Genomic DNA, 26,411 nt, shown 5'->3' on the forward strand with positions numbered 1-26,411 from the left:
TGAAGGGGGCACGGGGTTGAGACTTGTCACTCTTGGGGTTTGACTGTCTCAGAACCCGGTGGGGCAGAAACTTGTAAGAGTGACCATGTCTCCCCTCTGGGATTCTCTGCTCTGGTCTTCACCGTCCCCCCCCCCCCAAGTTCACAGGAGCATCAGAAACACAGGCTGCTCCCCTCCCCCATCCCCTTAGCCGAACCAACCACCTGCAAAAGCTCCAATCGTGTCTCTAAGCTTTTATTGAACACAAGCTGGCATTCAGCACTTACAGAGTTGACCAGATGCCCGATGTTTTAAGTAGCGTTTCCCGCCGCTTTCCTAACTGCAGAAGTAACCCATGCTCTTTTCAGAAAAAGCATACACGCAAACATACACTCTAGTAAAACTAGAACCACCCCTAACCCCACCCCCAGGGAAAACCATAGTTTTGTATTCTGGGGTTTGCTCTTCTGGTCTGATACGGCTGTGGCTGGATAGCGTGAAGTTAAACAAAGTTGGTTACATATCTTAACAGCAATAAAGCCTCACAACCTGTCAAAAGTTCAGAGAGCAAAACCAACCAATCAGTGATGTAATAATTAGTAAAAGTTTATTGAGCACACACCAGTCAGTTTGCAGTTGGGAGTGCTCAAACCAAAACATGGAACGAGACTCCAAGGTGATGTTGGAAAGCAGCTTCTAGAGTGACTGTTCATTCTTCACATTGATTAGTTACAATATTGGAAGTTTCGTAAGTGATAGGGCAGTGATTAGTGGCTACCTCATGTCAACTTTGAGAAACAGTTCAAGTTTGGCTTCTGATTTTCAGAGGTATCAGCAAGAAATAACCCAGGTCAAGTTAGTCTTGCAAAATCAGCTAAATTCAGCTATGTATGACTGAACTGGCTTTGTCTGCTCAGGGAATTTTCAAGGCTGGTCTCCCTCTGGTTTTGGTTCTAACAAATGCTGCGATGTGGGTACCAGTTTTCTGATGGGGAAATTGACGAGCAGAGCCATTACCTGGCTTGCCCAAGGCTTGTGGCTGTAAGTGGACTTCCAGTCAAGAGAGCCGAGCTAGCTGATCCCGGAAGTCAGCACACCGTATTCCCAACACACTCTATTTACTCAGTATGCATGCTGGACACAGAGAAGTGCCCAATCTCCCCATTCCCACACAAGAAAGAGAAATCCAACCATATTCAACGATATCCAGGCCGTTGAATGAAGAAGGTCCTCATAGCCAGTGGTTGACACTCAGTTGCCCATAAAGGGACCCAGACCAGGTGGGAGTCACAGACTAGGGGCAGCCACAGCCCGGCACACAGCAGCAGGGTTCTGGGACTGACCCTCTGCATGTAGCTGGAGCCTGAAAGGGACTGTCCTTCTGGAGCAAACCAATGGCTCTGGGGAGAAAGAGAGTCTTCCCCTAAGAAAGTAGGGCCCTGGGCCTGCACTGCACATGGACCACCCACATGGTGCAGAAACCCCAGGCAGAGACTTAAAAAGGGTCCACAGCTGGTGACTTCCAAAAGGATTCATAGGGACAAATGCCAAGCTATCTCACATCTCAGGGCACATGCGTGGCACCTGCAGGGCACCTTTAGAAGATAGCTGCTGCTGAAGACGACCTCACCAAGATTACAAAAGCCGTGAGTAAATCTGCCACCTGAAGAATAGTCAGCAGGGGCAACAATGGGCCAAAGCCCATCTGAGAAACTGGAGATGAGACACCTGCTTGGAAAGGATGTTAAAATGGGTCTATAAAAGTGTCTGAAGACGTGCCCACTAAATGCAACACATAATCCTGGACCGGATTCTGTATTGACAAAAAAAATAAATAAATGTACCGTATTTTTCCGTGTATGATGTGCACCCACGTTTTCAACCCAAACTTTCAGAGGTAAAAAATCTTTCGTTTTAATTTTTTAATTCAAATTTTTATTTGTTTATGTTTAGGTACTTGTTTTTTTGTATTATAAAGGAATTTTAGCATTTATTTTTTTAACATATTATGGTACAAATAATTACAAAACACGAGAACAGATACAAGGTACAAGAAATTTTATGTACTGGTAACAAATTTACAATTTATGCATCATCACAGAAGGCCAAGAACTCTTTGTCGTTGCAAATTCGTCGTACAATAAAACCGAGTATAGTATTCCGGGGTTATTATTTTGCATACGGATATCGTTATTGATTTCTAGAGTGACACTTTTTTTTAACTTTTATTTTAAATGTGTTTTTCCAGGACTCATCAGCTCCAAGTCAAGTAGTTGTTTCAATCTAGTTGTGGAGGGCGCAGCCCACAGTGGCCCATGTGGGGATCAAACCAGCAACCTTGTTGTTAAGAGCACCGAGCTCTAACCAACTGAGATAACCAGCTGCCCTAGAGTTACACTTTTAACTCATAAGCATAAATAAAAGAATTAAAAACATCTATATAGATACGAAATTAGTACTACCCATGTATAATGTGCATCCTTATTTTTCACTTACAAATTTGGGCAAAAAAGTATGCATTATACACGGCAAAATACGGTATGCTAGGAAAGACATTATAGAGTCACTTGTACTACTCTTGTAGCTTTTCTCTGAGTTTGAAATTATTTTCAAACAAAAAGTCTTTAAAACCACTTGAAGGGAAAGTACACAGAACAGAGTGCATAACAACAGAAAAAATATTATGGGGGAAAAATGTGCATTTTAAGAGCCAAATGAAAATTCTAACCGTGAAAAGTAAAGACACTGCAATGTTTCCGACAGAGAGTGCCCCTCACCATAGGTTTGTCTGAGGTGTCCGTGTGATTGGCTTTCTGCGTTCTTGGGAGGCATGCCACAGATGAGAGGTGCCCCCTCAGTGCCACACGCCAGGTGTACATGACGGCCTTGTGTGTTATTAGTGATGCCAGCCCTGACCACGGGTCAGGTGGGACCTCAGGATTCTCCACAGGACGCTTGCTGGTTTTCCCTCTGTATGTCCTAAGTATTAATATTTTGCGGGAGGTACTTTGAGGCTGAGCAGACATTCTCTGCTCAGTTTAAACCATTTTCACCCACTGGTGGCTCTTGCCCATGGCGACTATTATTACTGCGATGACCTAATGGTGATTTTCTATTTCCCTCATTCCTTCTACTGTTATTAGTCGGGATTCTGCAACTAGGATGTGCTGGTCCTCGTCCCAAATACGTGCAGCTGTGCTGTCCGGTGTGGCCAAGCCTCCACTACTCCCCCATCATCTCACACCGGCCTTCCTGGCCCCGTGCGCATTTGCAGGCTTAGCCCTGCCCTTTCCCAACTTTGCCCGGCTGCTGCCCTCCTCCCACCGCATCCAACTACACCGCGACCTTCCCCTCTCTGCGGGGCGGGTGGCTGGGGGGCACGCAGGTTGGGGCCCCGCGCTAGGACGCACGGGAGCCACCTGTTGACGCAGCGTGGGTAACCCAGGCGGTCAATTATTAACCCGCCGAGCTGCCGGCACCAGGAAACCCGAGCCGGCGGCGAAAGCGGAGCCGGGCCCGACGGCGGCGGGAGGCGCTGGGCGCAGGTAGCCGCGCCGCCCTGCTTGCCCCGCCGCCGGCCCGCGCCATGGACGCAGGTAAGGGTGCGGGGCGCCGGGTGCACGCTGCGCGCCTCCCCTCCCACCCCCCGGCCCCGGCTCCGAGGGTCCCCGTGGCGGGGCTGCGGACGGAGGGGCGGGAAGGTGGGGGCGCGCCCGGCCTGCCTCCGGAGGCTCTTTCTGCGTGGCCCCAACCTAGCCCTACTCTGGGACACTGCCCCCCCACCCCCACCCTCACCCCGAACTGGGGAGACCAGGAGGCTGCCGTGGAAAGTTCAGGCAGCTTGGGCCGTGTCCCCATCAAGCTCAGTGGGCGCCCCTGCAGGAGAGCTGGGAGGGGCCGCTTTTGGCGTGGCCCCGGGGTCCCTGCAGCCCCACCTTTTCCCACCCCAGAGCAAGCAGCAGGGACTCGAGCAGTGGCAATTTGGGGAGCATTTTCCACTCCCCTCCCCCACGCCCTGTCCTTCCTCTGTTGACGATGTTCACCCCTCTGTCCAGGCTGAAGTCCTTAGAGCGGGGGGCAGGGGGCGACCCTGGGGGCAGAGACAGGGCCATGGGAAGGAGACACAGACGGCAAGAGACCCCGCCGACCGCGAGGGACAGCGAAAGGAGGGTGGGGTGTGGTGGGGGAGGGCCGAGCCCGAGAGATGGGGAGAGAAGGGCGGGACCGCCGAAAGATTCATTCAAGGACCCACGACGGCCCCCACCGGCACCAGGCCCTGGAAGGGGCGGGGTGGGCAGTGAACCGAGACCCCCCCAACCCCCGTCCCTGTCCCCAGGAGTCCCAGGCCCGCGGGGAGGTACGAGGGTGGCGGTGGCGGCGGGAGACCGGCATGGTGCAGAGCCCTGCCTGGCCCCCAACGACAGCCAGCGGGGAGGCACCTAGATTTCTTCTGCCCCCACCCCCGCCGCCCTCGCAGGGGGTGCGGCTGCAAGGAGGGGCGGGGCCCGGCCTGGCTCTAAGCGCCGCCACCACCTGCGACCCTCGAGCACCTCCCCCACCTTTTCGTCGGAATGTCCCGCGGAGGCTCGGGTGTCGAGAACCCGAGAACCACGGGCCGCGGCCCTGGCAGCCCCGCCAGCACATTTATTTACTCTGTAGCCCTATCTCCGCTCCATCGGGCCAGGTATTTGCCCTGGCGGGGCCCAGGGAAGATGTGGTTTTTGTTTCTATAACTGGGGCAAGGGCTCGGAGGCCCCGGAGGCATTCCTGTGCCAGCATCCCGTGCCAGCATCCCGCAGGGACCGGCATCGAGTGGATCTGCCAGCCGAGGCTCGGGTTACCTGCTGAGAGCCTCAGTTCTGGCGTCTGTGGAATGGGATAGGAAAAGAAAAGCGCACCGAGGATGACAGATTCTATAACAAAGCTCTCGGAACAGGGCCTGGTCACAGGTCCGCTGTTACCACTTTTGAATGGTTGTTACTATATCCTCATTTTATGGACAAGAAAACGGAGGCATGGAGCATCTATGCCACATGCCTATAAGGTCACACAGCCCGACTTCATGCGTTGGCCGTGCTGGTTCGATGTTAAGGCGGCTGACAGTTCTGTGCACGTGTAGTTCATGCCTAATAGTGGGAGCTGCTGCTGATTGCGCTGTCACTGCTAGTCACCTGGACCTCTTACCCACAACGCTTCATCCAAAGCTTCGTCCACTCAGCAGTGGCGCAGACACCTGAATATGCTCAGATCGTGGTGTGGTCGCAGGGTTTGTGTACAGAATTATGTTTCTGAGCCTTGGACGCAGGTCCAAACGTGTGCGACTGACAGCCTGGCTGGCTGGCTGGTGCCTCTGCATAGTCGCATATTCGGAGGGGAGTTTGGGGCTTTGCGTGGCAGAGGAGGTGGGTTTTGACTGAGAGCTTCATAAGGAAGTGACCGGTGGCACTGGAAGGGCCCCCCCCCACCCCGGCTTGGACAGCAAGCACCGGCTCTCATCCCCCCCCGCCCCACCCCCACCCCAGGCTGCCACAGTGCTGCTGCTGCCTTCCTTATTTAAAAACTCCAGCCCTTGGCTGGGTGGGTGGGGATGGGGGACGCCCTGGAAATCCTGAAAGCATCTAACCAGGTCTCTACAGTGGCGGGAGTCTGGCTGCCCCCGCCCTGGGCTATTTAGGCCACGCCCACCTTCCACTTAGATCAGCAGCCCCTCAGCCCGCGACGGGGGTCTGCCTGGAAGAGCCCAGCTCTCTGGATCAAACTTAACAGTCCCAGACGTTCTGACTTTCAGTGTGGAGCTCACTTCCCAGCGGCTTTCATTCCTTGCCCCCCCACCCCCTTACAGATGGCCCAAACTGGCCAGAACACCCTTCCATTTTCTGACCTTCCTAACTTCAGATAGCGGCAGCCAATGTTAGTGGAGCAGCACTCGGCGCGGCCTAAGCACTTCACTTTATGGGCGGATGCTCATTTAATCCCCACAATACCCTCCTCCAGGTGTTGTTTTTAAGGATGAGGAAATTGAAGAGGCACAGGGTGGGTGAAGCCCAGCAGGAGGCCTGGCCCCTGAGCTCTGCCTCCTGAAGAAAAGAGAGAACCTCATCCCAGACCCACCAGCCCAGCCTAGCCCCGGACACTGAGCCGGGAGATGAGAGAGGTCCGATCTGCCCTCTCCATCTTGACAACTCTTTTCTCCTCCTCACCTCCATGTGCTGTCAGGCTGGGGTACCCTCCTCAACGCTGCCTGAGACCGTCCATTGGTCCACATTACTTCTGGCCCCCTGCCTTCGTTCTGGCTCAGGCCACCCATCATTGTCTCTCCTTTTATTCAGCCACTGCCTCCTCCCCAACCTCCTGTCCTGATTCTGGTCACTTCCAATGAGCCTGGCACTGGCTGCCAAGGAAACTTTGTATCAGTTACCAATTGGCTTTTGCTGTATAACAAACCACCCCAAAACATAGTGGCTTAAAACAACAAGCGTTGTTTCTCGTGATTTTGTAGGTCAGTGGGGTGGTTCTGCTTGTCAAGTCCCACTCATGGGGGGCTGGTTGCCTGGGGATCAGCAGGCTGTTGTCGGGGAGCTTGTGACCTGTTCAGGGGGCTTGTGCTGACTCCTCCCGATGGTGGCAGAAAGGTTCTCAGCAGCAAGAACAAGCCCAGATGAGCAAGTGCTTTAAAAATTTTTTTAAAAAGAATGTTTGAACTTTATTTGGAGTGTAATTGAAGAACAGCACACTGTCCATATTTAACATGTGCATTTTGATCAGTTTTGACATATTATGCATCCGTGAAGCTATCACATCAAAATAAACCTCTTCATCGTTCCCCAAAGTTTCCCTGTGCCCTTTGTAATCCTTCCTTCCACCTCCATTCCTGACAACTACTGAATGGCTTTCTTTATTTTGCATTTTCTAGAATTTTATATAAATGGAATCATATAGCACGTACTCTCTTTTTGACTGGCTTCTCGGCATAATGATTTAGAAATTCATTTACATTGTTGTGTGTATTGAGAATTGGTTCTTTTTTATTGCTGAGGAGTTGTATCAGTTATCTATTGCTGCATAACAAAGAACTCCAAATTCAGGCTTAGAACAATACATTTAGTACCCCACAGTGTGGGTCAGAGGGGTCTGGTGTGGCTTAGCTCGAGGTTTCTCAGGAAGGTACAGTCCAGCCATCGGCCAGGAGGTGATCACCTCAAGACCTCACAGAGGCTGAAATGTCTGCCTCCAGACTCAGCCAGCCACCTGGGTGTCGACAGGTTTCAGTTCCTCATGGGTTGTTGGCCGGGGTGGGAGGCGGTCTCCGTTCCATCTGGGCTGTTGGACTAAGGGCCATGCCACACCAGGCCACATCACATGGGCCTCTTCACATGGCTCCTCACAACATGGAAGCTTGTTTCCTCTTGGAGTTATTGGACATAGAAAGAGAGAGCAACTAAAAAGAAGCACAGTCTTTTTAAAACCTAATCTCAGAAGTGACACCTCACATCTTCTGCCATGTTCTCTTCATTAGCAAGTCATGAAGTCCAGCCCGCATCAAGGGCAGAGGATTACAGGTTGAGAGGCAGGTCTCCTTGGGGGCCATTGTAACGCTGCCCACCAGAGACGTATTCCATCGTATGGACAGTTGCTTTAGTTTATTCTTTCATCTGTTAATGGCTGTGTGTGTTATTTCCATTTGGACTATTACAAATAGAGCTGCTATAAACATTGGCACTCGAGTCTTTGTGTGGTCATGTGTTTTTATTTCTCTTGGGTAAATACCTATGAGTGGAATTGTTGGATCATGTGGTAAGTGTATATTTAACATATTAAGAAACTGTCAGACTATTTCCCAAAGTGGTTGTCTTACTCTACTTTTCTACCAGGTGCCTAAGAGTCCCATGTGTTTTATATACTTGCCAAAACGTGCTAAGGTCTGGTTTTGGGTTTTTGCCCCCATTCTAGTTGGTATGTAGTGATATCTTGTGCTTTTAATTGGCATTTCTAATTTTGATGGCATTTCTGGTGACTAATGGCATTGAGCATTTTTGTCCGTGCTTATTGGGCATTCAAATATCTTCTTTGGTGAAGTGTTTACAAATATTTCGCCCATTTTCTCATTGGGATATTTGAGTTATTGAGTTGGAAGAGTTCTTTATACACTGTTGATATAACTCCTTTGTCTGATATAACAATGTGTTAGGAATATTTACACTCTGACACATCTTTGTGTTTTCTTAGTAATGTCTTTTTTTTTAAATTTTTTATTGGGGAATATTGGGTAACAGTGTGTTTCTCCAGGGCCCATGAGCTCCAAGTCGTTGTCCTTCAATCTAGTTGTGGAGGGTGCAGCTCAGCTCCAAGTTCAGTTGCCGTTTTCAATCTTTAGTTGCAGGGGGCGCAGCCCATCAGCCTGTGCGGGATTTGAACTGGTAACCTTGTTGTTGAGAGCTCGCACTCTAACCAACTGAGCCATCCGGCCGCCCTTCCGGAAGCTCAGCGGCAGCTCGTTGTGTCTTCAACTAGATTGTGTCTTCAATCTAGTTATGGAGGGCGTAGCTCACTGACCCATCTGGGAATCAAACCAAAACCCTGTTGTTCAGAGCTTGTGCTCTAACCGACTGAGCCACTGGGCCAGCCGGATATATGAATTCTTTAGAAGTATGTTAATTTCCAGATATTTGGTACTTTCCTGGATACATTATTGTTGTTCATTTCTAATTCTATTGTGGTCAGAGAATACAATTTCAATCCTTTAAACATTTCAACCCTTTGAAATGTTTGAAAGGATTGAATTTCAATCCTTTAAACATTGAGACTTGTTGTATGGCCCAGTGTATGATCTATCTTAATTTTTCTCTTGGTGTCTTAATTTTAATTTTTCTCTTGGTGTTTGGGCTACATATCTTCATGTTGTTATTTTTTTTTAAAGATTTTATTGGGGAAGGGGAACAGGACTTTACTGGGGAACAGTGTGTACTTCCAGGACTTTTTTCCAAGTCAAGTTGTTGTCCTTTCAGTCTTAGTTGTGGAGGGCGCAGCTCAGCTCCAGGTGCAGTTGCCATTGTTAGTTGCAGGGAGCACAGCCCACCATCCCTTGCAGGACTCGAGGAATCAAACTGGCAACCTTGTGGTTACTGGCCCATGTGGGAATCGAACTGGCAGCCTTCAGAGTTAGGAGCACGGAGCTCTAACCGCCTGAGCCACCGGGCCAGCCCTTCATGTTATCTTTTTCGTGGTTGCTCTAGGGATTACAATACATACCTAACTTTTCACAGTCTACTTAGAGCTAATACTGTATCACTTGCAGTAAATGTGAAACCTTGTAAACTTTAGGTCTCTTACTATATATAGCATTTTCTTTAGCCATTCATCCATTGATGGACATTTAGGTTGTTTCCATGTATCGGATATTGTAACTAATGCTGCAGTTACAGCATCTGCAGTGAAGATGGAGGTGCATATATCTTTTGGAATTAGTGTTTCCATTTTCTTTGGATAAATACCCAGAAGTAGAATTGCTGAATCATATGGTAGTTTTTAATTTTTAATTTTTTTTTTAATGCGGGTGTAGCTCACAGTGGCCTATGCAGGTATCAAACCTGCAACCTTGGTGTTGTTAGCACCATGCTCTAACCAACTGAGCTAATCGGCTGCCCCCTATTTTTAATTTTTTTGAGGAACTTCCATACTGTTTTCCATCGTGGTTGTACCAATTTACATTCCCTCCAGCAGTGCACAAGGGTTCCCTTTTTCCACATCCTCACCAACACTTGTTATTTCTTGTCTTTTTGGTAAGAGCCATCCTAACAGGGGTGAGGTGATATCTCATTGTGGTTTTGAGTTGCATTTCCCTGTATGAGTGACCCTGAGCATTTTTTCATGTATTTGTTGCCATCTGTATGTCTTCTCTGTAAAAATGTTTGTTTAGACCCTCTGCCTAGTTTTTTAATGGGATTGTTTGAGCGTTTTTTTTGCTATTAAGTTGTATGAGTCCTTTACATATTAGGTTGGTACAAAAGTAATTGTGGTTTAAAAGGTTAAAAACAATTGCAAAAACTGCAGTTACATTTGCACCAACCTAATATTTTGGGTATTAACCCATTATCAGACATATGATTTCCAAATATCTTCTCTCATTCAGTAGGTTGCCTTTTTACTTTATTGATGGTTTCCTTTGCTGTGCAGAAGGTTTTTAGTGAGATGTAGTCCCACTTGTTTATTTTGCTTTTTTTTTTGCCTTTGCTTTTGGTGTCAAAACCAAATAATCACTAAGATCAATGTCAAGGACCTTACTGTCTATGTTTTCTTGTAGGAGTTTTATGGTTTCAGGTCTTACATTTAAGTCTTTAATCCATTTTGAGTTAATTTTTGTGTGTGGTATAAAATTGTGGTCCAGTTTCATTCTTTTGCATGTAGCTGTTCCAATTTTCCCAATACCATTTATTGAAGGGACTATCCTTTCCAAATTCTATATTCTTGTCTCTTTTGTCACAAATTAATTGACCACATCAGTGTGGGTTTACTTCTGGGCTCTCTATTCTATTCCATTGATCTATGTGTCTGTTTTTATGCCAATACCATACTATTTTGGTTACTATAGCTTTGTAAAATAGTTTGAAATTGGGAAGTATGATGCCTCCAGGTTTGTTCTTTCTCAAGATTGCTTTGGATAGTCAGGGTCTTTTGCAGTTCCATACAAATTTTAGGATTGTTTGTTCTATTTCTGTGAAAAATGCCACTGGAATTTTGATAGGCATTACTTCAAGTCTGTAGATTGCTTTGGGTAGTATGGACAGTTTAACAATATTAATTATTCTAATCTATGAGCACAGGCTATTTTTTCCATTTATTTGTGTCTTCTTCAAATATTGTCATTAATGTCTTATAGTTTTCAGTGTACAGGTCTTTCAATTTCTTGATTAAATTTATGTCTTAAATGTATTATTTCTTAAATGTAAATTTATTTATTAAATGTATTTTATTCTTTTTGATGAAATTGTAAATGGGATTGTTTTCTTAATTTTTCTTTCTGATAGTTCATTATTATTTTATAGAAATGCAACAGATTTTTGAATATTGATTTTGTATCCTACAGCTTTACTGAATTTGTTTATTCGTTCTACCAATTTTGTTTGGTGGAGTCTTTAGGGTTTTCTATATATAGCATGTTATTGGAAATCTTTATTTACAGTCGACATGCAATATATAGCATTCCTATTTTGATGCCTTTTATTTCTTTTTCTTGCCTAATTGGTCTGGCTAAAGCTTCGAATATTTTGTTGAATAAAAGTGGCAAGAGTGGGTATCTTAGTCTTCTTCCTGATTTTAGAGTAACAGCTTTCAGTTTTCAATATTGACTATGATGTTAGCTGTGGGCTTGTCATATATGGCCTTTATTATGTTAAGATATGTTCACTTTGCTGAGAGTTATTAATCATAAATAGAGGCTGATTTTTGTCAAATGCTATTTCTGCATCTGAGATGATCATATGATTTTTATCCTTCACTTTGTTAATGTGGTGTATCATATTGATTGATATGTGGATGTTAAACCATCCTTGCATCCCTGGAATAAATCCCCCTTGATCGTGGTGTATGATTCTTTTAACATATTGTTGAATTCTGTTTACTAACATTTTATTGAGGATTTTTGCATCTGTGTTCATCAGGGAATTGGCCTGTAATTTTCTTTCTTGTGGCATCCTTGTCTGCTGTTGGTATCAGGTAATGCTGGCTTTATAAAATGAGTTTGGAAATGTTCCCTCTGCTTCTGTTTTTTGGAAGAGTCTAAGAAGGATTAATATTAATTCTAAATTTGAATGTTTGGTAGAATTCACCAGTGAAGCCATCTGGTCCTGGACATTTGTTTGTTGGGAGGTTTTTGTTTTGTTTTTTTTAAAGATTTTATTGGGGCAGGGGAACAGGAATTTATTGGGGAACAGTGTGTACTTCCAGAACTTTTCCCAAGTCAAGTTGTTGTCCTTTCAGTCTTAGTTGTGGAGGGCGCCATTCAGCTGTAGGTCCAGTTGCCATTGTTAGTTGCAGGGGGCACAGCCCACCATCCCTTGCAGGAGTCGGACCAGCAACCTTGTGTTTGAAAGCCTACTGGCCCATGTGGGAATCGAACCAGCAGCCTTTGGTGTTAGGAGCATAGAGCTCCAACCGCCTGAGCCACTGGACTGGCCCTGGGAGGTTTTTGATTACTGTTTTAATCTCCTTATTAGTAATTGGTCTGTTCAGAGTTTCTATTTCTTCATGTTTCAGTCTTAGTAGTTGTAAGTTTCTAGGAATTTGTTCATGTCTTGTAGGTTGTCCAATTTTGTTGGTGTCTAATTGTTCATTGTGGTCTCATGATCCTTGGGCATTTCTGTGGTATCAGTTGGAAGATCTCTTTCATTTCTGATTTTGAGTTTTCTCTCTCTTTTTTTGTGAGTCTAGCTAAAGGTTTGTCAATTTTGTTTATCTTTTCAAAGAATCAGCTCTTCATTTCATTGACCTTTCCTATTGTCTTTTCAGTCTCTATTTCATTTATTCCTGCTTCTGATCTTTATTTCCTCCCCTCTACTAACTTTGGGCTTTGTTCTTTTTCTAGTTCCCTGTGGTGTAAAGTTAGATTGGTTGAGATTTTTGTTTCTTGATGTAGGCATTTATTGCTATGAACTTCCCTCTTAGAACTGCTTTTGCTGCATCCCATAAGTGTTGGTATGCTGTATTTCCACTTTCATTTGTCTCAAGGTATTTTTTTGATTTCTTCTTTGACCCATTTGTTTTTAAGTAGCATGCTGCTTAATCTCTGACCTATTATAAAATTACCAGTTTTCCTGTGATTGATTTCTAGTTTCATACCACTGGGTCAGAAAAGATGCTGGATATGACTTTAATCTTCCTAAAATATTTAAGACTTGTTTTGTGTTCAAACATGATTTATCCTGGAGAATGTTCCCTGTGCGCTTGAGAAGAATGTGTATTCTTTTGGTTTTGAATGGAATGTTCTGTATATATCTGTTTAAGCCATCTGGTATAATGTATCATTTAAGGCCAATGTTTCCTTATTGACTTTTCTGTCTGGATGATGTATCCATTGATGTAAGTTGGGTAGTAAAGTCCCCTGCTATTATTGTCTTGCTGTCCATTTCTCTCTTTAGGTCTGTTCATATTTACCATGTATATTTAGGTATTTCTATGTTGGGTGCATAAATATTTATAAATGTATACTCTTGTTGGATTGACCTCTATATCATTATGTATTACTATTCTTTGTGTCTTATTACAGTCTTTATTTTAAAGGTCATTTTATCTGAAATAAGTATAGCTACCCCAGCTTTCTTTTGGTTTCCATTCACATGACATGTTTTTTCATCCCTTCACGTTCAGTCTGAGTGTGTCCCAACATCTAAAGGGAGTCTCTTACAGACAGCATATTGATTGATCTTGTTTCTTTATCCATTTAGCCTCTCTATGTCTTTTGGTTAGATAATTTAGTTCATTTACATTTAAAATAATATTGATATATGTACTTACTGTCATTTTGTTAATTGTTTTTTTTGCTGTTTTGGTGGTCCAATTTTCAAAGTCTGTCTTATGCTAGTCTAGGTCTGTCCCCTACATGTAGGTTGGGGGTGAACCCAAAACTTGTATGGATCCATTCTTGAGTGACTAACCATCACAATTTGCCTGGGACTAAGGGTTTTTCCAGGATGTGCGATTGTCAGCAGTAAATCTGAGAAAGTCCTGGGCAAACTGAGATGCACTGGTCACCCCATTTCCCATACAAAACTAGGGGAGCCCCCTCTGTCTCTCCTTTCTCTTCAGGATGTCCCCCACTCTTCCATTCTACAAGGGCCCTTTCCTGGTTTCTCTGGCCAGAATTACAGGGTTTCTACTGGAGTTTAGCTACTCATCTGTTCCTCCACCATGTAGCTCTGGGGCTGGATCTTCAAACTTTGAGGGAAACAAGAGAGACAAATGGGAAATACTTCTTGAAGGTTGCTTCTCTGAGTTTTGACTCCATTTTACTGCCTGCTTTTGTTCACTTTTCAGTGACTTTGGGTAGTTTCCTTTAATATTTTGTCTAAAGTTTTCAATTTTAATCAACAGGAGAGATAGGCTTTTTAAAAACTGGTAAAGTATACCTAACACTTGCCATCTTAACCATTTTTAAGTGTATAGTTCAGTGGCATTAAGTACATTCACATTGTTGTGCCGCCATTACCATCATCATCTCCAGAACTTTCTCATCTTCTGAAATAGAAACTCTGTCCCCATTAAACACTAACTCCTCATCCCTTCCCAGCCCCTGGAAACCTGGAGAGATAGGTTTTTAAAGCCTCTGCTTGCACAATGTTTATCCATGTTCCATTGGACAAAGCAGGTCACATGGCCAAGTCCACATTCAAGGGGTGGAGAAATAGATGGAACAGCACAGGTAAAGATGGAAGCATAAACACGGCAGGTCTGTGAGGAGCAGAGGCCCTGAGTGAGCCCCTGGCTGCTGTGAGAAGATGGAGTGGGGAGCCCTTAGGAGCTCAGCACTCCTTGCCACTGGGGATCCCTCCTCCATGGACCAGCTCAACAGGGCCTGGGAGGAATGGGGGTTGGGGTGGGGCTGAGAGGGGGGATTTCAGCAAGTCTCTTCCACCATCACCTGAATTGTCACTGTTGTGTCTGCTTTACTTATTTCTCTGCTTTCTATAACCCTAAGGACACTTAGGAAATGAACTTCCAAAGCTAGGCCCTGGGCTGCCCACCCCTGCTTTGGGGCCTTGAGTACCCACTCAGGTCCAGGGGGTCCACCCAGGACTCTCGTCCAGGCCCTTCCTCCAGTACCTGCCTGAGGCCTAAAGGTGGTCAGCTGTCAGGATACTCTCAGGAGGTGCAGGTGGACCTTCAGGGTTGTTGAGTCCTGTTCAGGTGCCCCCAGGGTTTATCGTGTGAATGCTGGAGGCCAGGGCGAGGCTGGAAGGCAGCTGAGCAGCTGAGGGCCTCTGAGCCCTGGCTTCAAGCTGCTGGGAAGGCTTCTCTCTACCCGCTGCTCCTCTCTTCTCTCTGCCCCTCCCCGCCCTCATTCAGGTTTTGTTCCCTCTCTGCCCCTGTAGTGACCTCCTGTCTCTCTGAGGTCACTCATTTGGGGTCTGAGAACTCCTGAGCACCCCACCTTCTCCAGCTCCCAAGCCAAGAATCTGTCTGGCTCAGCTCTTCTCCTGAAAGCAGTCCCCACTGGACTGTGTCACAGACCAACCTCCCAGGGGGCTTCCCTGGGTCGATGGTCCTTTCTTGGTCCAATCTGCTGCCGCAGCAGGGCAGTGGGGCAGGACTACCTCCCCGTAGTGGCAATCTGGACCAAGGGCCCACCGGGCAGAGGAAGACCTGCAGACAGTCCGGGCTGGCCACGCACTGGCTGTGTGACCACCAGCAAGGCACTTCACCTCTCTGAGCCTCAGTTTTCTTGTCCTGTCTTTGCACTTTGGGTAAAGATTCGTCAAGGACCCGGCTTGGAGAGGCTCCAGCACAGGCTGTCACCCCCAGCCCCACGATGCCCACAGGTGTGTGGTGTGGAAAGGGTCAGGATTGGCAAGGTCTTTGCGACTTTCTCCTTGGAGGGGCTGTTTTGGGGCTCAGGGGGAGGAGTCCCACTGGGCTCGGTGGCCTCTTGGGGCTCAGGAACCTGCCATTTCTTCCTAGGAGCGGACACGAAAGGGGGCAGTGGCCCCGTGACCGCTGAGGACCCCCGGAGCCCGAAGCTCCCACAGCTCCCGCAGCTCCCGCGCCGCCCGCAGCTCCTGGATGAGGATGGAGAGCCCCCGGAGGAAGCGGCCATGGACAGGGGCAGAGACCTGTCACAAGAGGACCCCCCGGCCGACTCCCAGGCTGAGGCCTCGGCGGCACCCTCCGCCCAGGCCCAGGCTATGGGCGAGGCCAGGCAGGGGCCCAAGGTGGTGGCTGGGGGCGTCCCCAACATCGGCTTCGTGGGCGAACCCCCACCCTACGCGCCACCCGACCCCAAGGCGGTGCACCTGCTCTACCCGCCCTTCCCGCAGGGGCCCGTCCTCTTCCAGCCCGGGCCGTCGCCCCAGGCCCTGTACCCCCCGCCGTCCACCACGCCCCTCTACCCCGGCTCGGCCCCGGCGCCGCTCTTCGCGTCGTTCCCTGTGGTGAGTGGGGCACCCCCCAGCATGTGGTCACCCCTCCCCCGCTCAACTCGGTGTCCGCTCCATGCCCACCTTACCCCCTACTCACCCCGTAACCCCACGTACTCATGCCCCACTCGCCCTCCCTGCCCCTCCCTCGGGTGGGACAGTTTGGCGGTAATTAGAGGTCCCTAAGCGACTCCAGCAGAGGGGCTTCTGTGCCCAGAGGAAAAGGAAAGGGCTACCTCAGCCCGGGGAGTGGGGGAGCCCAGGAGGCTTCCCAGAAGTGGGGGGCATTTGAGCTGGGTTCTGAGGGACGAATAGGAGAATTCAGGCAGCGAAGGAACGGCACTCTTGCCAGAGGGCACAGCACAGGTGTGGAAGGAGCCGGACCTGGGCGTCTGGGAAGGACGGTGGTTTGTTCAGCTTCGTGGGGAGCAGACGATAGGAAGGTGGGATCCTTTGTGAGGGGCCCAGGGCCTTTGGGCAGGAGATGATTTGATGAAACTTTTACACTAATACGCCTTGGGTGGAGCGCTTGGAGCTCCGCTCCCCGGAACCGGAGCCCAGTGAGGACGGAGGCACAGTGGTGGCTGGACCCTAGACTGAGCAATTGAGAGAGGACTCCTGGCGGCTGAGTGACAGGCTGGGGTGTGGAGAGAGAGGGCGGAAGGGGGCGTCTCGACCTGCCCCCATGGTGACCTGCAGCGCCACTGGGTGGGGTTTGGGGGTGGGCGGAGTGATCCTCGCTCTGGCGTCTGGGGGCGGATCGTGGCTCCCTCACGGCTCCGTGGCCTCTGCCCCCCCAGTACAACAACCCCATGGCCGGCATACCAGCCCCCGCCACGGTGGAGCACAGGCCGCTGCCCAAGGACTACATGATGGAGTCCGTGCTGGTGACCCTCTTCTGCTGCCTGCTCACCGGGCTCATCGCCATCGTCTACTCCCACGAGGTAGGGGTCGTGGGGGACCCCTGGGTACAGCCCTCCCAGCAGGCAGCTGCGGGTGCCCGGGGTGGGGGAGCGGGCGGGGGGCTCAGCACTGCCCCTTCCCTGCATCTGGGTCCCTGGGGTTTCTTCCCTCAGGAGGGTGGCAGGGATTGGGAAATGTGCCAGCAGTCCGTGGGGCCCAGCGCCTCTTGGATGGGCGCTTCCTCCCCGCTTCTGCCTCTGCCCCCGACCACTCAACACCTGCTCTAGAAAACAGTTCACAAGGGAGATGTGAATGATTGCCGAGGCCCAAGGAACTGCCCCCCCCAGGGGGGCCTTTTGTGTCATGGACTCCTCCATCCATCCACCTCTAGCCATCCAGCTAACCTATCAGGCTAATCACCCACTCACCCACCCATTTATCCATCCATCCGTCTACCCACCATCTTCTAGTCCACCATCCATCCGTCCATCCATTCACCTACCGTCTTGAGCTCCTCCTGACCATTTCCCCTGCTCGGGGGACTCAGTGACGCCAGTGTGAGGACATGCTAGTAGACAGAGCACGCAAGCCTCTGGGGGGCGTCTGCCTGAGGCTGACCTGGCCACAGCCCTGACTTAGCCCCACTGGTCAGGCTCCCCAGTCATAAGCCAGCCAGGACTAGGGGAGAAGGCAGCGCTCAGGACAGTGCGGAGGTGGGACTCTGCTTGTGAATTCTGGCTCAGCCACCAGCTGTGTGACCTTGAGTGGATCGCTTAACCTCTCTGAGCCTTTGTTTCTCATCGGCAAAGTGGGTCAACAATGACACCAACCTCAGGAGTGTTGTGAGGGTTGTAGGAGATGGGTCCGCAGGAGTTGATGGTGGCGGGGGCCCAGGAGCCAGCAGCCATTGCTTCCATTGCTCCCGCTCGGTTACGAGCTGTGGCCGGGGCCGGGGTCAGTCTTCCAGTCTGTGCACGGGGCCCGGCCCTGCCGGTGCTGCACGGGAGGGAGTGGGTGCTCCATGTCTGCTCACCCTCAGCCCCCACCCTCTCTCGTTGCAGACCCGCGCGGCCCTGAGCAGGGGGGACCTGGCCCAGGCTGAGGAGGCCTCACGCAAGGCCCGTTCGCTCGTGCTCTTCAGCCTCCTCTTCGGGGTCTTCGTGTCCACCAGCTGGGTCATCTACGTGGTCGTGGCTCTCTACCTCCCTTGAGGGCTGCTCCTCCTTCAGGGATGCCAGGACGCCCTGCCCAGGGACACCCAATCTGGCCAGACCCTGTCTGTGGACTTGGATCCCTGCTGGTAGCCATCTGTTGCTTACAGAGGGGGCCCAGGGGCAGAAAAGGGTAGGATTTGCAGCCTACAGCACACCTGTGGCTGGGCCTCAGCCCCTGCAGGTGGCCTTGGGTGGTGTCCTAATCTGAGGTGTGGGCTGGGGGCCCCCTGGAGCCCGATTTCTGCAGTGCCTCCTCCTAGGTCTTCCTGCGACTGTGCTGGCTGGGCCCCGGGGCCCTTGCCTTCACCTTCCCCCTGGGAGACCATCAGAGGGACCAGAGCTCCCACTGTCCTCAGAGCTATCAGGAGGGACACTGCAAACGCGGGCGTCCCTCCACCCCAGCCTAGCTCAGCGATTGCAGGGCAGAGCTGCCAGTCTCTTCTCCCTGTGGTGCTGCTGGGAGGGTCTCCGCCCTCCTGGGTAGCTCCCGGCTGGTTATTCTGCGCCCCGCCCCATCCCAGAATAGGCTCTCTCATGCTGGCCCCACATCCAGAAGCCGAACCCACTATGTCTGGTCAATAAACTCTGGGCAGAGCCTCCCAGCTCACTCCCAGCTCAGTCCCAGGGTGAGCGGCATCCGTCCGTCCACAGCCGGGCTCCTGCGCCTGCCCTGGAGATGCATCCATGCACACACGGCTCTGGCAGCCCCTCTGAGACGTGATGCCGCTTCTCCGGAGACCCACTTCTCCTGGGCCTGCTTTACTAGCAACTTCTCTTCCCTCTTTGCTGCCTCCTGGCTTCTGCCTCTACTTCTCCATCTTTCCATGGGTGTTTCAGCTCTGCCCCATTCCATCTGCATTTTCTGCTCACTCCGTCCCTAGCTTTACTGCCCAAAGATGGAGGATCAATTGGACCCCATGTGGAGAGGGCCACCCTGAGTTTTGGCAGCACTGTCACGCAGGCCATTCCAGAGGCTGCTGGACAACCTACAAAGCCTTGTGTCAGACGCCTGGTACCCCAGTCCGGTCAGCTGTGGTCCTGAGAACGCTCTCGGTTTTATAACAAGGTTCAGAACCATCTGCAGAGGAAGGAAACTTCCAGTAGGGGGCGCTGTGATTGACAACAACTGTCTTGGCTTGTTCAGTCCCCAAGAAATCCTTGCCTTCAGTGTTTGTTTCTCAAGGAAATTGGGTTTTTCTCATCTGTAAACTGGGGTACAACCCGCCCCCTGGAGGTATGGGGTTTCAGTGAGAGAACCAGTGCCGGGCTTGTGGTGAGCTTCTGGGGAACGCAGCTGCCGGGTACTGACGCTGGGGGTTTCCGTTGGGTCTTCCACAGCCAAAGGTGATGGGGGAGCAGGGAGCAAGGGCCTTACCCTGAGCTTCAGGACTGCCAGCAACCTCCCAACCAGCAGATGGGAATCCTGGACAGGGGTCTAGAGCTTTCACCAGGTTCTCAAAGCTTTCACCAGGTTTGTGACTCAACAAGATTAAAAACCATCTGCTTAGAGACAGGAGGAAGGGCGGCCCGGCTGAGCCATGAGAAAGCGACAGCTCAAGTGAAATCAGGTGCTTTCTGAGCACCCACTGTGTGCTGCTCGCATCCTGGGCCCCGGCACCGGGGAGCTGGAGAGACACAGATAAGGAAGTAAGTGATGGGAGACAGTGCTTGGAGATGGAGAGGTGGCCTCCTGGTCTACGACGCATGGCTGGTCCAGAATCAGGATGTCAAAAACTGAAATGCATGATAGCTACAAAAAAGGAGGAAATAATTTTTTAGGGATCAATAGATGCCAAAAGGTATTTGGTAGAATCCAATAGCCACAGATATTCTTACTAAACTCTGAAGTGAAATCAGAATAGAAAAATGTCATCTAGGCCAGTGTTCCTTAAACTTTATAGATGAAACACCTGGGAAATATTATTAAAATGCAGATTCTGATTCAGTAAGTGGAATCTCAGTTCTGCATTTTTAATGAGCTCCCGGTGCATGAACCAACAGCAGATGGCACATTTCAGTGGGAAATTAGTAAAATCTTAAAAACCATTATAACCAGGATCAAACCACAAAGGCCTCTGGTGTCACTATTATTCAACGTTGTTTTAAGGTTCTAGCAAATGTGAAAAAACAACAAAGTGAAATTTGTAGTATGAAAATTAGAACAGACAAAATGATTTTCTAGGTAGAATATCCAAGAATCAATGGAAAAAAAAATAGAACTAATAAGAGAACTCAGTAAAATAGTTGGACACAAAATAAATATACAATAGTTAATTGTAATAATCAGTTACAAGTGGAAGAATTAAAAAATTCCACTCATACTGATAAAAACAGTTTAATTAGGAATAAATATAATAAGAATAATCTGGATCCAAGTGAAGTAAAGAAAGCAATTTTTTAAAATTATCAAAACCCAAAAAAAACCAACCAAAAAAAACCTGAACAAAATATCTGGATAGGAAGATGTGACAGCATAAAAATAGCCTTCTCAAAGAGATTTCATTGAATTCCAACAAGAAAACTAAGTTTTAAAAACGATGACAAAAATGTTTTCAAAATCAATATGGAAGGAAGGTGTGTAAAAATTGCTAGTAATGTTTTAAAAAGTTGAATGAGGGTGGACCTTCTTCACCAGATGTTAAAACTTAGCATGAAGCTACAATAAGGAAGGCAGCATGGCTTTTCCACAGAGATCGGTGAAAAACAATAGAAATCCCAGGAAACATTCTAAGTATGTACGGGAAGTTAGTATCTGATCACAGTGGGATTTTAATTGAGTGAGTCACGGAAGGCTCAAAATAACCAGAGTTGGCTAATTGGTTGGAAAAAATTATTCTCGTATGCAAAAGTAAATTCCAGGTGGATTAAAGAGTTTAGAATAAAGCTCTACCAGTAGAAGAAAGCTTAGGAGAGTATCTGTATAACTGCAGGGTTTTGAGGCAGTAGGGGAAGGGAAGGCCTTTTTAAATCTGGAAACCCAGAGGGAAAGACTGATCGATTTCAGTTCAGAAAAGTACAGATTTTACCAGGAGTTGACTTACTATCAGGTTGGGGGAAAATTAGAAAGGTTTAATACACCCCCAGTTGAAGGACTGGACACTGACCCTTTCACCTATTACTGGTGGGTGTGTAGCCACAATCTTTGTGGAAAGGAGACTGATGGTATCTATTAATAACGTATGTACTGTGTATTTATATGCATGTATGTTCAAAGAAGTCTAGAAGGATGTATTCCGAACTGCTGCTAGTGGCAGCCTGGGGGGAGGGAATGGGACCAGGAGGGGTTGTGCAATACATTGCTGAATTTAAAAATACGGATGTATTCATGTGTTGTGTAATTAAAGAAATAACTGGAAAAAGTGTGCACGTCTTTTGACAGCAATTCCAGTTTTAGGATTCGCAGTAGTTAAGAAGACAGTCTGTGTTCCCGAGGCTTCCAGGCCAGTGTGGGAGACACACACACACCAGCTAGCACGCATGGTGACCGAGTGTGCTAACGTGCCATGAGCAGGGGAGCTGGGGCAAATCTGAGACGTTGAGTGCAACTGAGAGAAAACTCTGATTAGGGGCCTCCTGACTTCAGAGATGTTGAAATAGGTGTGTCTGGGAACGCGAATGTGGTACAGAGGTGTGGGACCTGAGAGTGGTAAGGACAGGCTTTCCGATGTTAACTTTACAACCCCCTGGGACGGTGTGGCAATGGACGGTGGTCCAGTTGGTCCACGTACTCACCGACCCTTGGTATCTGTCAGTTTGAGTACTTCTGGTGGTTAAAACTGGGGCGGTATTTCAGTGTAGCTTTAACTTGCGTTTCTCTGAGGACTGATGATGTTTGAGCCTTTTATCTACTTGGACATCTCTCTGTTGATGTGCCTGTTCAAGGCTGGTGCCCATTTCTGTGCTGGATCGTCTTTTCGTGTCAGTTTAGAGGAGTTCTTGATGTATTCTAGGTGATCCTGTGTGAGATACAGGTATTGCATATAAAATTCCCCACTTTGTAACTTCCCTTTTCATGCTGAGTGGTGGCATCTGATGAAAAATTCTCAGTTTTAATATATTCAAATCCATCTTTTCCTTTATGGATGATAATACGTTTGTGGCTTAAGAAAAAATGTCCCTACTCCTAAGGTCATGAAGGTATTTTCTTATATTGTCTTCTAGATCTAGAAGCTTTATTGGTTTATTTTCACGTTGAGATCTGCCAGCCAGCTGGAATATTCCAAGGGTCTGTTGTTTGTTCTTGTGCCACTGTCACAGTTCCTTACTGTGCTGGAGAGGGACTGGCCTTGATATTGGGTAGGTCAAGTCCTCGTACCAACTGTAAGAGTCTTGGCCATTTAAAATCATTTGTGTTGATAATAAATTTTAGAATGTTGTCGATTTTCACCAAAATACGGGTTGGGATTTTGACTGATTGCTTTAAATTTATGAATTTGGGCATAACTGACATCTTTACAATGCTGTTTTCCAACAAACATGGTGAATTCCCTTATTTGTTTAGGTCTTTTATAAATTTCCCTTGATTTTCTAGTTTTTGTGCAGAAATGTTGTACATACAGAGGGTGCCCAAAAAATGTATACACATTATAATTAAGGAAAAAACTATATTAAGAGTACGCTGATGGGAACCACTTTGAGCACCTCTTGTCATTGCAGAAGTCAAATGTGACTTGGATTCATCTTTTGTTATCGGTATATATTGAATATTACAATTTTAATACAGTTTTTTCCTTTCTTAAAATGTGTATCAATTTTTTCGGCACCCTCTGTATTTTGTTAGTATCCCTGGGTATTTGATTTTTTGATGCTGTTATAAGTATGATCATTTTTATTATTTGTTACTTGCTAGTATACAGAAATAAAATCGATTCCTGACTGTATGCAGCAATCTTCTAAACTTATTAACTCTGATAATTTTTCTGTAGAGTCTGTTTTCTATTTACACAGTATTATCTCTGTGTAATGATTCTTGTCTTCCTTTCCAATCCTTACCCCTTTTGTGTGTTTTTCCTTACTTCCTGCACTGGCCCCCTGCCTACCCCCCACCCCTGTCCCCCCCAGTGCAAAGCCGGAGAGAAGGGCTGCAATGGGCAACCTTATCCTTTCATGTCTCAGAAGGAAGGCTTTCAACTTTCTGTCTCTTAAAAAAAAGATATCCTTTTTCAGATTAAGGAATTACTTTTCTATTCCTAGTCTGCTAAGAGTTTATTAAAAAATATGGATATTGAATTTTATTAAATTACTATTATGTATCTACTGAAAATTATTCTGCTAATGTGGTGACAACACTGATTTTCAAATGTGAAAGTAACTTTTCATTCCTGGAATGAACGCATCATGATCAGGATGTATTCTCCTCTTTATATATTACTAGATTCATTTTAATATTTTGGTTAGGGTTTTTGCATCTGTGCTCATGAGTGAAATTGGTCTGTAATTTTCATTTTTGTTATGGTATCTGAGTTATGTTGGCCTCACCACCAGAGTTGGGAAATGCTTTTCCTTTTTTTTCTTTCTTTTTTTTTTTTCGGAAGTGTGTAAGATTAGAGTTTTCTTACGTTTCTGAGAGAGGCATGTTAAAACTTCCCGCGAGGGTCACAGATTTGTCCATTTCTCCTTGTGGTTCTGTTGTCTTTGCTTTACATATTTTGAGGCTATGTAATTAGATGCATACAAATTCAGAAATTGTTACATATTTTGGTGGAATGTACTTTACCTATTTTCAAGTGAGTCTGTGTAGCTCTAGGAATGCTTTTTCCCTTCAAGTCAGCTTTTTCAGACTTGAATGTAGCAATGCTTACTTTTTGGGGGGCTGTATTTACAGAGTGTATCTTTTTCCATATTTTTACTTTGAATCTTTCTGCACCTTCAGATTTTAGACAGATACATCTTGTTAATGGCATATACATTTTAAAAAAATAGTCTGATAGCCTGTTTTTTCAACTGGAGAATTTGCTCCATTTATTTAATATTTAAAAACTATATTAGGGTTCCTCTATCTATTTGCTTTCTACTGACTCCACCAGTGCTAGGCTTCTCTCTCTCTCCTTTCTCGACTTCTTTTAGATCGATTATTTTTTATTCCATTTCTTCCTATTAGCTTGGCAATCAGACGTTCTTTTACTATTAGTGGTTCCCTAGAGATGGCAACTTGCGTTCTGGACTTCTCAAAGTCAAATGCTTTTAGTACTTTTGTCTTCTTCCTAGACGATTCAGGAACTAATTCAAGAATACTCTCCCCTTATCTCCTTCCTGAGCCTGACACCAATGTTAGGGATTTTAATCCTCTGTATTTTAAACCTCATAAGACATCATTACACAGTCGATGCCGTTCGGGTTTATCCACATAATAACTGTTCTTGTTCTCTCATGTTTGACCTCCCACTTGGGATTAATTTCCTTCTGCCTGAAAACACTGTTTTGTCTTCTCTTAGTGTAGGTCTGCTTGTGATGAATTGTTTTTGTTTGGCGATACCTTCATTCTTGAAAGACATTTTGAGAGAATGGAGACGTTTGCTTGGTGCTTGTTTTCTTTCAGCAGTGGAGGTATCGTTCACCGATTTCTGTCCCAGTTGCTTCTGCTGAGGAGTCTAATTTCTGTACCTTTGGAGGTAGTATGTCCTTTGCCTGCTTAAAGATGTTCTTTTTATCTTTGGTTTTCGGAGGTTTCACTATGCCGTGCTCTGATGTGCATTCATTTTTAATGAGCCTGCTTGGGGTTCGTAGGCTTCTTGAATCTCGGGCTTAATGTTTTTCAGTCAAGGACCCATCAGGATGTAAAGTGTGGAGTCATTTGAACAGAGAGAGATTAATGGAAAGATGATTAACTCTGTGAGGGGCGAACTCTGAGGGTAAAAAGAGAATGCTGAAGTTGCCCTAGGGCTGAGGGTGAATGCCCAAGGAAGGCAGAAGCGAGAGGGCCCGCGTCCCCAAGGCTGGGACTCAGAACTCAGGCAGGAGCTGTGGTTCTGGCCGATTGCGGGGCAGAGAGCCTCACTGGGTTGCCCAGGCCAGAGCTGGTTCGGAGCTGGGTAAGCAGCAGTGACCCCTGGGAGGGACAGATGGGCTGAGGCTGGCGGGTGGGAGAGGAGTTGGGAGCCTGCTTACCAGAAAGGTGGCACAGGGCCTGGGGTGTGCAGTATCCATGCTTGGGGGACCACAGTGAGATGGTGGCCAGGCCAGGGCTGGGCTGCAAGCTGGGCAAGAGCCTGCACGGTGTGGGGGGTGCCTGCCTGGGGTCTACCACCGCTGGGTGTCTCCACACCCGCTCCCAGCAGCCACGCGGTCAGAACTACAGGGAACTACTTGGAACTGTTTCCGCCGCTGGCAGCGTCCCCCCACTGCTCTCCGCTGACCAGACCCTGTGCTCGCTGCAAAGGGGAAATGCTCTGCAGAGCAGCAAAGAAAGGGTGGACTGTGACATCAGGAGCAAGACATCAACAACTGGCACAGTTTTGGAAAACTTCCTGAGGTATAATTGACAAGATAAAACTCACTCATTCTTTAGTGTAAATGTACAGCTATGTAACCAGCACCGTGATCATTTAAAAAAATCTCTCAGGGTGTCATGCAAAGTCTCAGCTCCCACTCCCCGCACAAGAACACAGGATATGGTGAGGCCAAAAAGGAACACCCACGGAGCCATAGATAGGGGAGTCACACCACTATATTCTCGCTGGTGGCTGGGTTGGAGACACACGAAGCAGGAGCCACACGATCTGCAACCCGCCGTCCACTTCTCTGCCAACCGATCCCACTTGCTAACTGCAATCGCGCTTGCTAGCTGAGCCACGGCAGCTATATCAGTGGCCAATGGCTCACTGGTTACAGCTGACAGCCAACTAGTCACAGCTGATGGCCATCTCCTACCCGAGCCAGCACGTGAGGCCAAGAGCCTGGAAACTGCTCTCTGGGGCTCTGTCCCCACACACTCCCAACCCAGATTCCTCGTGCATGTTTGTAATCCTTTTTCCATCTTTAGATTTGCTTTTTCTGCACATTTTAGATAAATAGAAGCCTGCAGTGTGTAGTTTCTCGCATCTTGCTTTGTTCACATGTTTCTGAGATTCATCCATGTTGTACATTGTCAGTTCATTCCTTTTTCTTGCCAAACAGTGTTCAATTGTGTGGAAATACGACGTTTGGTTTAGCCTTTCAGTAGCTGACGGGCAGCCAGACTGCCGTCCCTGCT

At 47.6% G+C, this 26,411-nt stretch overlaps 1 protein-coding gene and 1 non-coding gene across 2 annotated transcripts; one reads left to right on the forward strand and one right to left on the reverse strand.

The window, feature by feature from the left end:
- Positions 1 to 3,449: 3,449 nt before the first annotated feature.
- PRRT1B (proline rich transmembrane protein 1B) lies at positions 3,450 to 21,570 on the forward strand. The gene is made up of 4 exons (XM_033122753.1): positions 3,450 to 3,575; positions 15,649 to 16,118; positions 16,904 to 17,047; positions 18,068 to 21,570. The coding sequence occupies exons 1-4, from the start codon at positions 3,566 to 3,568 to the stop codon at positions 18,215 to 18,217; spliced, it is 774 nt and encodes a 257-aa protein (XP_032978644.1). The 5' UTR covers positions 3,450 to 3,565; the 3' UTR covers positions 18,218 to 21,570.
- TRNAV-AAC (transfer RNA valine (anticodon AAC)) lies at positions 9,546 to 9,619 on the reverse strand. Its single transcript has one exon. It is a non-coding gene; the product is annotated as a tRNA-Val (tRNA).
- Positions 21,571 to 26,411: the final 4,841 nt, after the last annotated feature.

This window comes from Rhinolophus ferrumequinum, chromosome 12, assembly GCF_004115265.2.
Source record: "Rhinolophus ferrumequinum isolate MPI-CBG mRhiFer1 chromosome 12, mRhiFer1_v1.p, whole genome shotgun sequence".
Classification (NCBI taxonomy): Eukaryota; Metazoa; Chordata; class Mammalia; order Chiroptera; family Rhinolophidae; genus Rhinolophus; species Rhinolophus ferrumequinum.